Source organism: Cyprinus carpio, chromosome B4, assembly GCF_018340385.1.
Source record: "Cyprinus carpio isolate SPL01 chromosome B4, ASM1834038v1, whole genome shotgun sequence".
Classification (NCBI taxonomy): Eukaryota; Metazoa; Chordata; class Actinopteri; order Cypriniformes; family Cyprinidae; genus Cyprinus; species Cyprinus carpio.
In genome coordinates, this window is record NC_056600.1 from 7007944 (window position 1) to 7022862 (window position 14919).

General features: G+C 36.3%; 1 protein-coding gene across 1 annotated transcript in view; it reads left to right on the top strand.

The window, feature by feature from the left end:
- Nucleotides 1–14919, top strand: part of LOC109062901 (SLIT-ROBO Rho GTPase-activating protein 1-like) — a 36089-nt gene continuing 21170 nt past the window's right edge. The window contains exons 1-3 of the mRNA XM_042722617.1: nt 1–552; nt 11873–12068; nt 14180–14342. Of these exons, the coding sequence (XP_042578551.1) occupies nt 486–552; nt 11873–12068; nt 14180–14342 (426 nt within the window). The 5' untranslated portion in view covers nt 1–485. The remainder of the gene's footprint in view (nt 553–11872; nt 12069–14179; nt 14343–14919) is intronic.

Below are 14919 nucleotides of genomic sequence, written 5' to 3' on the forward strand. Positions count from 1 at the left end.
CACCAATTTGACAGTAGTGTGAGAGAGCGCGCATGTGAAACACGCACACCTAACGATTTTTTATTTATTTATTTATTTTAAATACACAATCAGATACTCTCACACCTTAGACTGAGTTTAGATGAGTTACGGTCTCCGCCACCTCTGTCTTGTTGATCTCGTGCGCACTCAACCTGTGCGTAATATTTATGCGGCCACTTGCATCTCCAGTCGTTCTTACGCGTCTGGCGATGCGGCTGTAACGACGCGCCCCTGTGGTTCACGTACCACTTTTTATGGCTCTTTTTTCCCGTGCAGGTCCAATAATAGTTGATGTGCATGGTTGAATGTCATCGCTTTGCTTTACGGACTACAGTTTCCTGCTGCTGGATCACGCACTGAACCTGTGGTTAGATATGACGCATCGGGCACAGTAGGGACGCGTCTCGGAGAAGCAGAAAGGTTTCAGACAGAAGGGACAAGCGGATCTGGACTACACAGGCGTCATGTCTAACACGACGAAGAGCAAAAAGGAAAAGGAAATCATTACGGAGTATGAGAGCCAAGTGAAAGGTAAGAAGAATACTCTCGCACCTGATGGGCACCTGGAGACTGACTCTTGTCTGATGCATCTAATAAGAACCTTGTGCATGCGTTAAATTTACAACATGTTGGCCAAATAATATTTCATAATGTCTTTCAGTTAAATTATGGCTGCCTGTTTTGTGTCAATTGATTCTCAAAACATTAAATCGTTCTGCTGGAAATTGGTGGGTGGTGGGTGTGTTTTAAAACGTGTTAAGTGTTTTTTGCATTCTTTTGCTGGTTAACCATCTTTGACCAACCAACTCAATATGGTCAAGATGGTTTTTGGAACATGTTTACTGGTCAACCATCTAATGACCCTGCTGGATTAGCTAAAAGCCAGCTGCCAAACTGGTCAAGATGGTTTTTGCAACGTGTCTTACTACCAGCTACAAACCAACCAGCTGGTCAGTATGACTTTTGCAACATGACATCTGGTCAGTCCACTTAAGGTTTTTCTGATGGGTTTTGTATTATGGTAGCTGGTTGACCAGCTATAAACCAGCTACAAATAAGAAACCAGCTAGTCAAGTTGGTTTTTGAAAAATGACAGCTGGTCATGAGTTTTGGAACATGGCAGCTGGTTGACAAGATGATAACCAACTGGTCAAGATGGTTTTTACAGCATGGCAGCTGATCAACTAGTTTAGTTAGAAACCAGCCAGACTAAGGTGGTTAAAATGAATTTTGGACCATTTTTGCTGGTTAACGAGATGATAATCAACCGGTCGAGATCGTTTTTGCAATATGGCAGCTGGTCAACCAGTTTAATACTAGCTAGACACCATCCTGCTTCATGTGGTTAAGATGAGTTGTGGAACATAATAGCTGGTTGACGAGACGATTACCAGCTGGTCAAGATGGTATTTGCAATATGGCAGCTGGACAACCAGTTTATAAATAGCTAGAAACCAACCAGATTAGGGTGGTTAAAATTAGTTTTGGAACATAATAGCTGGTTGAAGAGATGATAACCAGCTGGTTAAGATGGTTTTTGTAACATGACAGTTGGTTAGACAGCTTTGATACAAACCAACCAGATTAAGCTGTTAAGCTAGTTGAGGAGATGATAACCAGCTGGTCAAGATGGTATTTGCAACATGGTTTCTGGTCAACCAGCTTGAACCAACCTGCTGGTGGTTAAGATGAGTTTTGGAACAAGGAAGCTGGCTGACCAGCTAATAACCAGCAGTCAGCTGATCATACAAGCTGAAGATGGTCCAGATGGTACAAGTATTGTGGTTACTGGTCTCAAGGGGATTAAGATGGTTTTTGGATCTGTTATCTGTTTGACTAGATATCTACCAGCTTTAAACCAGCTATCAGTTGGACATACCAGCTCTAGATACTGTAGTTTTTTCACCAGTTGATAACCACCTTGAACTAGCTAGAAACAAGCTACCATGTTTCAAAACAAGCTTAAGATGGATTTCCAGCAGGAAGTGAGAGTTTTAAGTGAGGGAGTTATGAAAATGCATGCTTCTTATCCTTCAATATATATATTATCAACATAATAACATATACAGTCCACCCTGCATCATTTGTTTGCTCTTACAGCAGGGCGTTCACTTGTGCGTGCACACTCGTTTAACAGTGTGTAATCGATGAAATGGAAAGGGGGGGGGGGTGCGCAGCATCGCAAAGGCTTCATTCAAGCCCCTGTCTCCTGCACCCCAACTGTAGTCAGGCAAAGCTATATGGCTTGTTTAGGTCTCAAAAATGGAAAAATGTTTTGGAAAAAAAGCTGGAATGGGAAAAGCATAGATTTGCTTTCCATAATGCTGATATTTAAATGTAAGGAGCCGAGTTGCTGTCTCAGCTACTATTGGCCAATGGTGGTCCGGGTGAGGGTGGTCTCTAGGCAACATGCTGATAGATCGGTGTAGTATTGGGGCTGCTGTGTTAGCGCACGCGTGGCTAAGATGGATGAACATATGGCCAGCTCTCGTTGTCAAATGTAGGTTTGTGTGCACATGCACAAAGGTACACTCTGTTTTTAACAGACAACAGGCTCTTGCATTGTACATGTTTCCATGGATACTCAACCACCAGTGTGTGTGAATGTCCAATGGGTAAGCAATGGGTATCTGGCTGTGTGTGTGTGTCAGGGAGCAAGATCAGGGAATCCTCCTGCCGCAGCAGTGCTGTTTAGTATGGACCACACGTACGGCCGTGTGTGTGGCATACAGTAGTGTGAGTAAGGATGGATTGAGACAGATGAGTGATTTATGGTCATAAGAGACAGTGCTGTTATTCTCTGATATTACAGACACACATTCGTTTGCTTTTTTTAAACGTACCTAATTGACTTTTTATTGATTCAAATTGTTGCAGTTAAATGCATTCTGTAAGTGTAAATGTTAATGCTTGAATTTTTATCAGAATCAAAAAAATAGGTTCTGTGGAAAAAATAATGTCCTCGGGAACATGCTCAAGTTTGTCAATGTCCGAACAGGAAATGGTTTTCTCTAAGGGAGGAAGTTAGAAGGAAAGAGAGGCACATGACCTTGACTGTATCTGCATCTACACACACATACACACACACTACACATTTATGATAATTAAAAGCAGTGTTATTTTAGTATCACTAACATATAGTTGTTTTTCATTTTTCAATTAGTTTTTATTTTTATATATTTAAAGGTTTAGTTATTCTGTTGTGTTGTCAATGCCTCTATAGTTTATATATAATCTAGTTTATATATAATGTATATAATAGTTTATATAAAATCGATTATATATAATCTATAGAGATTTTATACACACACACAAACACCGTATATAGTATTTTATGCATTTTATTATATTATTATACACAATATTATTTACATTTTTTTTTTTTGTAATTTTCTTAAAAAAAAAAAAAAATTTCATGGTTTTAGTTTCAGTTTTAATTTTCATTAAATTCAATAACCCTGCATGGCAACTACCTGAAATAAATTAAGTTTTTTGATCTATATAGTTTCAGTTAACATGTAGGCTACTTATTTCAAGTAATGCAAATGTTTTTATGGTTTTAGTTAACCCTGATTCAGAGTGAGTCAGTTTAATGTGGAAAACATTGGTGTATGTGTGTGTGTTGTTGCATGCGCATTCCTCAAAATATTTTTGCTTCATCAGCAAGAAACGGCACACGAGCGGGTGACTTTTTCAGTCCTGTAGGGAGCTTGTGTTGTACAAAAGCTTTACATGCATACGACTAGAAACACTATTGTAAAACCCATCCTCATGTCATCCAGTGATAGCTAGTGTGTGTATGAATTATGCGTTCAGTATGTTATTATGCAGGGTTTAATCTTTTCCAACGTGTGATTATAACCACAAAATGAAAGACATAAAAAATGAATTGATATCTTACAGCATGACATTGCCATAATACTGCATTTTAGCCTGTTATTCTTGTGAGATTTGATGCCGGGTTGGACTTCTGGCTGCCGTCCAGTCCAAAGCCACAAACACACAGATACACATCATCGTCCGAGGCCGCAGACTGACTCGTTGGTGTACTTCCTGTGCCTAGAGTGACTGTTTGAATCAGATTTATTGCGGCTCAGGGGATCCACTCCGCTACAAGTCATTTCATCTCTTTGTTCAAAGTCCCAGAGAAGGAGCCGTGAGAGTCCAAGCATCTCACAATAAATGTTCAGAGTGAATGCAAAGCGACATAAAACGAGCTGTACAGATTAAAGGAACATTTCTAGTGGCTTTGGGAAGCATTATACTGCAGATTTTCCAGAATTCAACAGCCATTCATAGAAATAGTGCCAAATGATACTGATGATGTTTTTTTGTTTTTTTAATATTTATGGTCATGCAGAAGGAAGAAAGCGGTTTTGATCACCCACATACTCTTGTTCATGTCATCGCGTCACATAAATGATGAACTTTGGGATTTTCCGATATGAAATAATGAGAAATGACCTGCTTATTTTAAAGTTAAAGATTGTTTTTATGAAAGTGCCATTTGATTATGTGTGGAACGGATCTGTTTAAACACTAGCTGAAAAGTCCACAGATTATATGGCCATGCAAACCTGCAACTTAACTGTGTTTTAGAGTATATATATTGCAGGGAATTGGATATGTGTGTGTGATACTTACATTATTAAAACTAAAATTGTTACCTCTTCTTTTAGGGTTATTTGGGGACATTCTTAACTGGGGAAAATGTAAATAAATATGTATTTAAATATAATCAAAATTAAACAAATATTAATTATAATAAATATAATTAAACATAAATAAAATTGGAATTTAAATATAATAAATATAATATTATATAATAATAAATGTTAAAATAATAAAAAATAAATATATAAATTTAATATTTTTTTTAAATAATATTTAAAAATATAATTATTTAAAAAAGGCTCTCTCTCTCTTAATATATATATATATATATATATATATCATATATATATATATATATATATATTATATATATATATATATATATATATATATATAGGTAGGCTGTTCAAATGAACTAAGAACAAATTGTGGTATCAGATCATAAAATGTTCTTAGATTTATTGTTGGCTTCATTTTGTTTTGCATTATAATTAGCATTATGTAAAACAATTTTCTATTCCAGTATCTGAATATGCATATTTACCTATTATATCATATATCAAAAACAATTAGTAGCATGTCCAAATGTATATTCAATATTGCTTCTGACAATATGTTATAGTCATACCTTTCATACTACCAATGGTCAAAAGTGCATTCTTTGTCAAATGCAGTACATACTTAGTATGTGATTTCAGACGCAGCTTATGAAATGCCTCATTTAGGTAGCGAAGTAAATGTGTATGTGTGGAGTGGTATTGTAACACAAGTAAGGCGTTGGCGAATGCTGAGAGGAGGACAAGGACCAGATGTCCACAACGTGTGTGTGTGCTGCAGGAGTGTGTTAATGTGAGTTGTGTGTGTGATATCGTCCCATCCTCATGTACCCATCCAGCCCTGGTCATGTTTCAAAATAATGATTAGAAACAGCATATGGCCTCACTTCCTCTTTTCAAGAATAAACAGTGAACAAATAGCTAATTTGGTCAAAACTGATTTCTTTGTGTCAGACTCGAGACCAGACAGATTTCCCAGCCACCCACTGCATGTATTTATAACGGGAACCCTGTAAGTCTCATTAATCAAGTATAGATATCGATCCAGTAATCTATTTAAGACCACAGCGGAAAGGACCACATACACTACAGTACTTACTACTAAGGATTGTGGGTCTTAAAGCCTGTCTTTGACTTTACTCTTGGGTTTAAAGCAGAAAGCATAGTTAGCTAAGCTTGCTTTTCAGATTATCTCAGGTTTTATTTCGATTTGAAACAAAAGAGATGTCCTAATGGAGCTTAGTCAGGGTAAGCGGCACGCTATATAGTCATGTGGATAAAATTTCCTTTTTAATGTTTTGACTGTTGCTTCCTAAAAGCCTCATTTACATTTGTGTCAAATTAAATATGGCATGACGGTTCTGGTCTGGTGTTGAGTCATTGTCTGTCTGTTTAGTCCTGACACGTTCTCTTTAGCTGTTCGTATCTACTGACCTTGGATTCGTGAGCGCTTGATTACATTTGTTGTGTCTTGTGTGCTGAATGAAGCCTTACCTAATGCTGACTTTTCCTTGACGCTGTGCAAATTCACTCCATCAGTGTGTGTGTATATGTGGATGGATGGATAAATAGATTGATAGATAGATAGATAGATAGATAAAATGTACGAGACATCCCATTTTGGTGACAGCATCAAATTAAATTTACAAAAGTGATTTTATATATACAGAGGGTATATTAAATGCTCTTGTTATGTGTCTGCTTTAATGTTTCAAATAACTTTTGTGAAAAATAAAGTGTAAAAATATGTGTGGAAATAATGAAAAAAATGAAACAACATGCTTATTCTGACCTGTCCTTATTAAAATATAGAAAAGAATATGTGAATTATATTTTAAATTATTATAGTAGCAAATATTAGTAAGGATTTAAAATGACCTGTACAGTTAATTCATATTTTGGGGCTGCACTCATTTAATATCATTTAATGATTCTTGTTCTATATATGCTAGATTATAAATTTTTTTGGTATATAAATTATTGTACACAGAATTACTTTTTTTCTGTAAATCACGGTAAAAACTTAAACAATAAAAATTCCAATTACAAAAAAAATAAAATAAAAAAAAAAAAATACCAAATTCTAAAAAAATAAAAAACTATACAAAAAAAGTAAAATAAATATACTTATTTTGATGAGTTTGAAGTATGTGTGTGTATGTGTGTATATACAGGTGCATCTCAATAAATTAGAATGTCGTGGAAAAGTTGTGAAGCTCAAATTGTGAAACTTGTGTATTAAATAAATTCAATGCACACAGACTGAAGTAGTTTAAGTCTTTTGTTCTTTTAATTGTGATGATTTTGGGTCACATTTAACAACAAATCTCAACAAATTAGAATACTTCATAAGACCAATAAAAAAAAAAAAAAACATTTTTAGTGAATTGTTGGCCTTCTGTTCTTGGGAGATGTTCATTTATGTACATGTACTCAATACTTGGTAGGGGGCTCCTTTTTCTTTAATTACTGCCTCAATTCGGCGTGGCATGAAGGTGATCAGGTTTGTGGCACTGCTGATGTGGTATGGAAGCCCAGTTTTCTTTGACAGTGACCTTCAGCTCATCTGCATTTTTTTGGTCTCTTGTTTCTCATTTTCCTCTTGACAATACCCCATAGATTCTCTCTGGGGTTCAGGTCTGGTGAGTTTGCTGGCCAGTCAAGCACACCAAAACCAATGGTCATTTAACTAACTTTTGGTGCTTTTGGCAGGGTGGGCAGGTACCCAAATCCTGCTGGAAAATTAAATCAGCATCTTCAAAAAAGCTGGTCAGCAGAAGGAAGCATGAAGTGCTCCAAAATTTTTGGTAAACGGGTGCAGTGACTTTGGTTTTTCAAAAAACACACATTGGACCCAACACCAGCAGATGACATTGCACCCCAAATCATCACAGACACTGTGTGGAAACTTAACACTGGGACTTCAAGCAACTTGGGCTATGAGCTTCTCCATCCTTCCTCTAGACTCTAGGACCTTAGTTTCCAAATGAAATACAAAACTTGCTCTCATCTGAAAAGAGGACTTTGGACCACTGTTCAACAGTCCAGTTTCTTCTTCCTTAGCCCAGGTAAGATGCCTGTGTGGTTCAGGAGTGGCTTAACAAGAGGAATACGGACAACTGTAGACAAAATTCCTTGACACGTCTGTGTGTGGTGGCTCTTGATGCCTTTGACCCCAGCCTCAGTCCATTCCTTGTGAAGTTCACTCAAATTCTTGAATCGATTTTGCTTGACAATCCTCATAAGGCTGCGGTTTTCTCCGGTGGTTGGTTGTGCATCTTTTTCTTCCACACTTTTTCCTTCCACTCAACTTTCTGTTAACATGCTTGGGTACAGCACTCTGTGAACAGTCAGCTTCTCTGGCAATGAATGTTTGTGGCTTACCCTCCTTGTGAAGGGTGTCCCCCATGATTGTGTAGCCTAGTGAACCAAACTGAGAGACCATTTTGATATATACATATATATGTATGAAGAGTTCATTTGCAATAACAGATAAAAAAATAGTTTTTTGTGTGCATTCCAATTAATCTAAATCAAACTGCAGTTAAGTTATTATGATTAGGTAAAAAATAACAAAAAATACAGCTAACTAACACAATAAAACACAATAAAAACATGATAACATAATAAAAAACATGATTTTTGAACATTTAAAAAAAGAGTTATCTGTTTTTGCAAATAAGGCTCTTTTAACTTAAAGGCAAAGTTTATGTTTCAGCAGAAAGAATTGGGGTAAGCAAAGATTGGGCAATGCTATTATGATTTCTTTAGACTGAAAGAACAGAGTGTGTGTCTAAGATTAAAGCAAAAGCTGAATAAAAAGCTTAAGAATTAAATTAGCTTCAGATGAATAGAGGAGAGCGAGAGAGGAGATACAGATAAGAAGTCTAAGGAGAAATGGGAAATAAATGGGAAGGAGCAGAATAGCGTATAACATGGTGACGGTTTTGGGTTTTTTTTTAGAGGATAAAATATGAGTTCCCCTTTCTTCCACATAAATAGGATATTTTTATGTTTATAGGGGGCATAAGTGCATATTTTGCTGCCATTGTGGTTGGAAGTTCCCATTTTTGTAAATCGTGAATATGTGAGTGTGTGTGTGTAATGCTGCTGTACAGCATGCCTGCACACTCCTCACGCTCTCAGGTTGCTGAGCAGAAGCCTTGTTGCCATGGAGACAGTCTGGGTCGGGCGCATGCCGCAGGGTATCAGACGTGCTCACCGCGGTCACAAGTTCAAAGGTCAAATACCAGATAGACAGCGAATTGTGAAGACAAACAATTTGAAAAAATTATAAATAGCAGTTATTTTATGGTAGTGACTGGTGCACATTATTTATACACCATTATTCACCTCTTGTAAACTGGCAAGTTTTGTTTTTCATCATGCTTAAATGTCTGTATTTACATATTTGCTCGGCACAGCAGGACGGTAGTTTTATATTTCTTCACTAGATGAAATCCATGCACATGAACAAAAATGTTTCCGATGCGTTTATATTGTTTTAATTAGAATTGCCTGCCTGTTTTGTGCTTCAAAGGCTTGTGGAAATGACTCACTGTCTATTTATTTGTAGTTTGGAAAGCAGTTTCAATGCACTTCCAGTTCCGCAGTTGTTTCAGGCTGATTTTGTTCAAAGTGAGTTTATTCATAACTGGTTTGAAACTGCGTGGACGCTCTGAATGCACATTGTCCAGATGACAGATGAGCGTGTTTCGAGCATCAACACAAGTGAAGGCAGGGGACGGCCCGTGTGAGGATGCGCTCCGTTGGAGTCGGATGTTTTGTCTCTGGAGATTTTCTCGAGAACAGCTCTGTCAGCAACAGCTGGACTTGCGAAAGACTGATGCATTGGCTAGGCCACTTAATTGTTCAGATTATCGATATCAGCCAGGAGCACGCCAGTTGCTCCTACTATTACATAAATATTAAATATTTTTCTTGTAATTTGGCACATTTTTTATGAATATCATTTGAATATCACATCTGATTCTCTGCTGTGTTTCAGGTGTTTCTTATATTGTATCAAAAGAGTCACCTTGCTCACCATGCCACCGATGCAGAGCACGCGAACACACAGACATACGTGTTACATGTCTCCACTTCTCACAGTCCCTCCCACCCTCCTACACACACACTCACACCCACGCAGAGCTCACGCCAAGCCTGCTGTCTCATCTGTTATTTCGAGCCGGAGAGGCAGTGTGACATTAAACAGTTGGTCTATGGAGAGAGAAAGAAAGGGGGAAAAAGTGTGAGGGAGAGGAAGAAAAGGAGGGTAGCGAGCGAGCTGCTGAAGGGGAACAAGGGAGTGTTATTATTAAAAGCATGCAGTTATTAAAGGATTAATTTGTGCAAAAATGAAAATTACTCATCCTCATGGTGTTTAAAACCAAGGCTGAACCCTGTATTCAGGGTTGGGGATACAAAATGTATGAATCAACCATTTTAAAAAGCCATATCGATGTGAATATTTTGGTGGGATGGGGTGTGTCCTAGGGGGAATATTTGGGTGTTTATGGCTCTGTTTCAAACCGTATGGCTGTTTTCCATGCTCATTTCCATGCACTTACAATTAGCAGACACTGAATCTTTTTGAAGCTTCCAAAAGGATGCAGAAATACTGTAGAAATATCTTGTGGTTCATATGACTTATGCACTTATATATGATAGTTTATGTGAGGAACTGACATGAATTTAAAATGTAATTCACTGAAAATCTGGTCTAGTTGTGTTTGGTGCATTCGTAAAAGGACATGAGAAAAGTACTATAATTTATTTCACAAATATTTCTTTTAAATGATTGGGTTAAAGCTAGAATTATTTGTTCACAAATCTAACTCAAGATTCAATCACATCTTAGATTATCAGTGAATAATGCCTTACATTTCAAGCAAAGATATTATGTCTGGACTTATATGTAACTTGTATATCTTTGTTATAATATTTAACTTACACTAAAGCTATTAAAACATTTGTTAACTGAAATAAAGCTGAAACAAAATATTAAATAAAAAGTAATAAAAAAAAAAAAAAAAAAATCACAGTGTAAAGAACAAAAAAACAAATTGGAAATAAATAAATAAATAAAACTCAAACAAACATCAATTAAACATTAGTAGTAATAATAATTAAAAAAACTAATAAAAATATAAACAGCATGTAAAAAATGTAAAAAAAAAAAAAAAACATATTGCATTCAGTAGTGCATTCAAAATATTGATAAACCTATTTTAGTATATACATAATTCTAAAATAACACTGCTTCAGATTAATTTGATTATAATTATTATCATTTATTATATATTATAATGTAGAATGGATAATGAAAACTCAAAATTTCCAACACATCAAAAACATGAATAAATTGCATTTAAAAAAATATTAAAATACAAAGGTTATTTTAAAACTGTAATATTTCAATACTATATTTTTAATTATATGCAGCCTTGGTATTTTAATATTGTAATTTATATTTCCTTCCTTAATTTTAAACAGTGTTTTCTGTTGTCTTTATAGTTTCATATTTTCTATTTTATTTTTATCTGATACATTTTTATTCTTTTTTGGGTGTATTTGTGCTGTCTTGAAAATAAATGGTACTTTCCGATGTTTTCTTGTCTAATTTTTCATAAGAATTAGATGATAAACACATTAGTCTGAACTACTTTTATGATACATTTGCAGCGGTTTTAAAAAGCTGAAAGCGAGTCACTAATATACTGCCTTTGTATGGAAACAGCAATGAGATTGGAATGGGCCCAATGATAAGAAAATGCAAACATTTGAATTCTGAATGAACTATTCCTATGAGGAAAATGAGTGTGGAGTTTAAGGAGAAGTGGAGATGAGAACTAGGATGGAGAATCCAGAATTCCTCCTCCCATTAAACACACACACTAATCCCCATGGGATACTCCACTCCACTACCTGTTGTCTTGGCAACGGCAGTGAGTGTGATAACCAGTGTGTTGTTAAGGAAGAATCCAGACCAGCTTGTTAGGAGGAAAATCTCTGGTTCAGGGAGCACAACTTCACCCATCAGTGCCCACATTGTATTCAAGTTGCTCCTGAACGTGTCATGTGATGTCACTTACACTGCAGCTGTCACTGAGAATCAAACACTGTCGTTTGAAATGGCCGTCGTTAATTAGCTAACATAACTGTGTGTGTGTGAGCAGAGATACGGTCTCAGTTAGTGGAGCAGCAGAAATGTCTGGAGCAGCAGACGGACATGCGGGTTCAGCTCCTCCAGGACCTGCAGGATTTCTTCAGGAAGAAAGCTGAGATCGAGAGCGAATATTCACGCAACTTGGAGAAGCTCGCCGAACGATTCATGGCCAAAACCCGCAGCACCAAGGACCACCAACAATACAAGTGAGTGAAGTTACAAATGTGTGTGTGTGTGTGTGTGTGTGTGTGTGACAGAAAGAGAGCCAGAATTTGAATGCACATGAATGATTCAAGAGTCATTTTCTAGAAACGAATCAGTGGCGAATCGTTTGGTTCAGGTGCTTATTTCCATTCCTTTCGTTCACCTCCAACTGTTTTGTTCGACTGTGGTTTGCGGTGGATTAGGGCGATGTCTGGAATACTTTACCCATGATGCTCTGCAGCTTCATGCTTGAAAAATCAGAGATGGCAGAGGAGAGGCGATTGCTGTAGTTATTGTTCTTGTGTGTGTGTGTGTGTGTGTACGGGCATCTGTGTATTTGCTGTCTCATTAATGCAGATAACATTCTGCTGGGAAAATAGAGAGATGAGGGATGAGTGAGTGAGAGAGAGAGAGAGAGAGAGAGAGAGAGTTTCACAGTTTCTCTTCTGTTGCAATTTTTTTTCTTTGTGCTGGGCAGTGATAGTGTGCTGGTCCTCATGGGGCTGTCCCATCGGATGCCTGCTGAGCTTTGTGATTAGTCACTGGCTGCTGAAGACATTCGCCTCTTTGGTCCAAAATGGCTTCCCATTGTCTTTTCGCAACAGCTATTACTAAAATAGAAGATCAAGAGTGTGAAACAAAATGGCGACTTTTACCTTCACGTTGGCAGGTGGTTAAACCACCTTCACTCTCAGAACAAATGAGCAATTTGAACAGACAGCAGTGCAATGCAGTTTTGGGCTGTAATCAGTATAATAATTTTGTTATATAAATGTCTGGGATCAGTAAGATATTTTAAATACTTTTATTCAGCAAGGATGCATAAAAGTGGTCAAAAGTGATAGTAGACATGTATAATGTTATAGATGTTTTTATAATGTTACAGATTTTAGTTTCAAAGAAATGCCGATCAATCAAAGAATCATGAAAAAATTATTATTAACTGTTTGTAACATTGCTAATAATCAAAAATGTTTCCCGAGCAGTAAATCAGCATATTAGAATGATTTCTGAAGGATCATGATACACTAATGATGCTGAAAATTCATGTAAGCACTCAGGTTTTTTAACTCTTAATTATTTATTAACAATATTTTAATAACTTATTTTTTAAAAGGATGAAATCACTGCTCACCAACTCAACTCACATTTCACCAACAAAAAAAAAAAAAACATCACCACTCCTATATTTTTATACTCTCTCTAAAAAACGCCCCTTTCGTCAGATATTTTCTTGTTTATTGCACACGTTTAGACATTTTAGTGTGCATTATGAGTTGAAATACTTTTAGAGGCTGTTGTATGTAATACTATTATTCAGTTTGTGAATTCATGCATCAAATATATTATGGAAAAGTGAAGTGAGGAATGTAATTTTTACATGGAATGAGATTCAGAGCATTAAGTTGTTGTCAGTGGCTTGTATGTTGATATATTTACTAATGAGTCATTTATTATTAAGATTTTTGAGTGCGTTCAGCTGGGAGTCATCTATAGAGATTTTAAGGGTTGTAGGACATTTCCTTAACAAACTCATCCATGCAATTCAGTGAACTGCAGTTGAAATCTTCACCAAAGCCTCAGCATTTCTTGAGGATAAATACAAAATGGTTCATTAGTGGATTTGGATGACTACTTGATAAAAGCCACTCACAAAAACAGCATGTGCAGCAAATCCAGGGCCACCCAGAGAGTCCTACAGCAGAGATGAAGATATGCACTTTGAATATCACCAAGAGATTGGTATTTGTGATTTTAAGCTTGACATTATATATACAATGACTGCATATGTTTTACATTTAGATCACTTAATGTATGAATGTTGTCTTATATATCACAAGATATCAAAATCAGTAGCATGTATTGTTTTGAGAAATGAGCACATTTTAAGCAAATATTTTATATATCCTTATATATTGCATGAAAAAAAAAATATATAATTAGAGGTTCTATATTTTGATTTACACCTTTCTTAAAAGTTAATATGGCAAATAAATAAATGAATAAAATAAATCAAATGCAACAGTTAGTAAGAGCTTTCTTTTCTTGTATATGTTTTGTGTAGTACTTTTTCCATCTACATATTAAAAGCCCACTTTTCTGCGGCTTTCAGGAAGGACCAGAACCTGCTTTCTCCCGTCAACTGCTGGTATCTGCTGCTGAACCAAGTGAGGAGGGAGAGTAAGGACCACGCCACACTCAGCGACCTTTACCTCAACAACGTCATCACACGCTTCACGCATGTCAGCGAGGACAACATGCGTCTGCTCAAGAAGGTGAGGTCAAACACAGGTCGTTCCTGTCAGTACTATAATGTGATGGGATGCACGTATAATTACAGCAAAATGAAAGCTGGAAAAAATATGCATTCGTTAAAAATCGTGTAGCTTTCAGTCAGCCGGTGGGAGACAAAAGCACATTTCTCCTTTGGATAATTAAAATGTGAACAACGTTTTACTCTCTAGTAACAGCGGTGTTAGAATTTTTTTCGAGCAGTTTGTTTTCATTTCTTCAGTATAATTAATTATCAGACTCTTAATCAGATTGTGTGTATTATTTTATGTGAAATCAGCATTCATTGTCTCTGTAGAATCCAATGCAGTGGTGGTTTATTTCTAGGAAGCTAATTTCTTGTTCTGCACAACACTTAGGTCAGCACTAATGTAATAACAATAGTAGAAGAGTCAATGACAAATAAGAGTGTAAGATACAGAATACAGGAGATACAGATACTAAAATACAGAAATAAACTAGTTTCATATAAGTTCGTATAAATGCAGTCTTTGTATTTATGTTAGTTTCCTGTGGTTTTAAACTGTTATACACTGTTAATAAATGACTGTGAATTTAACA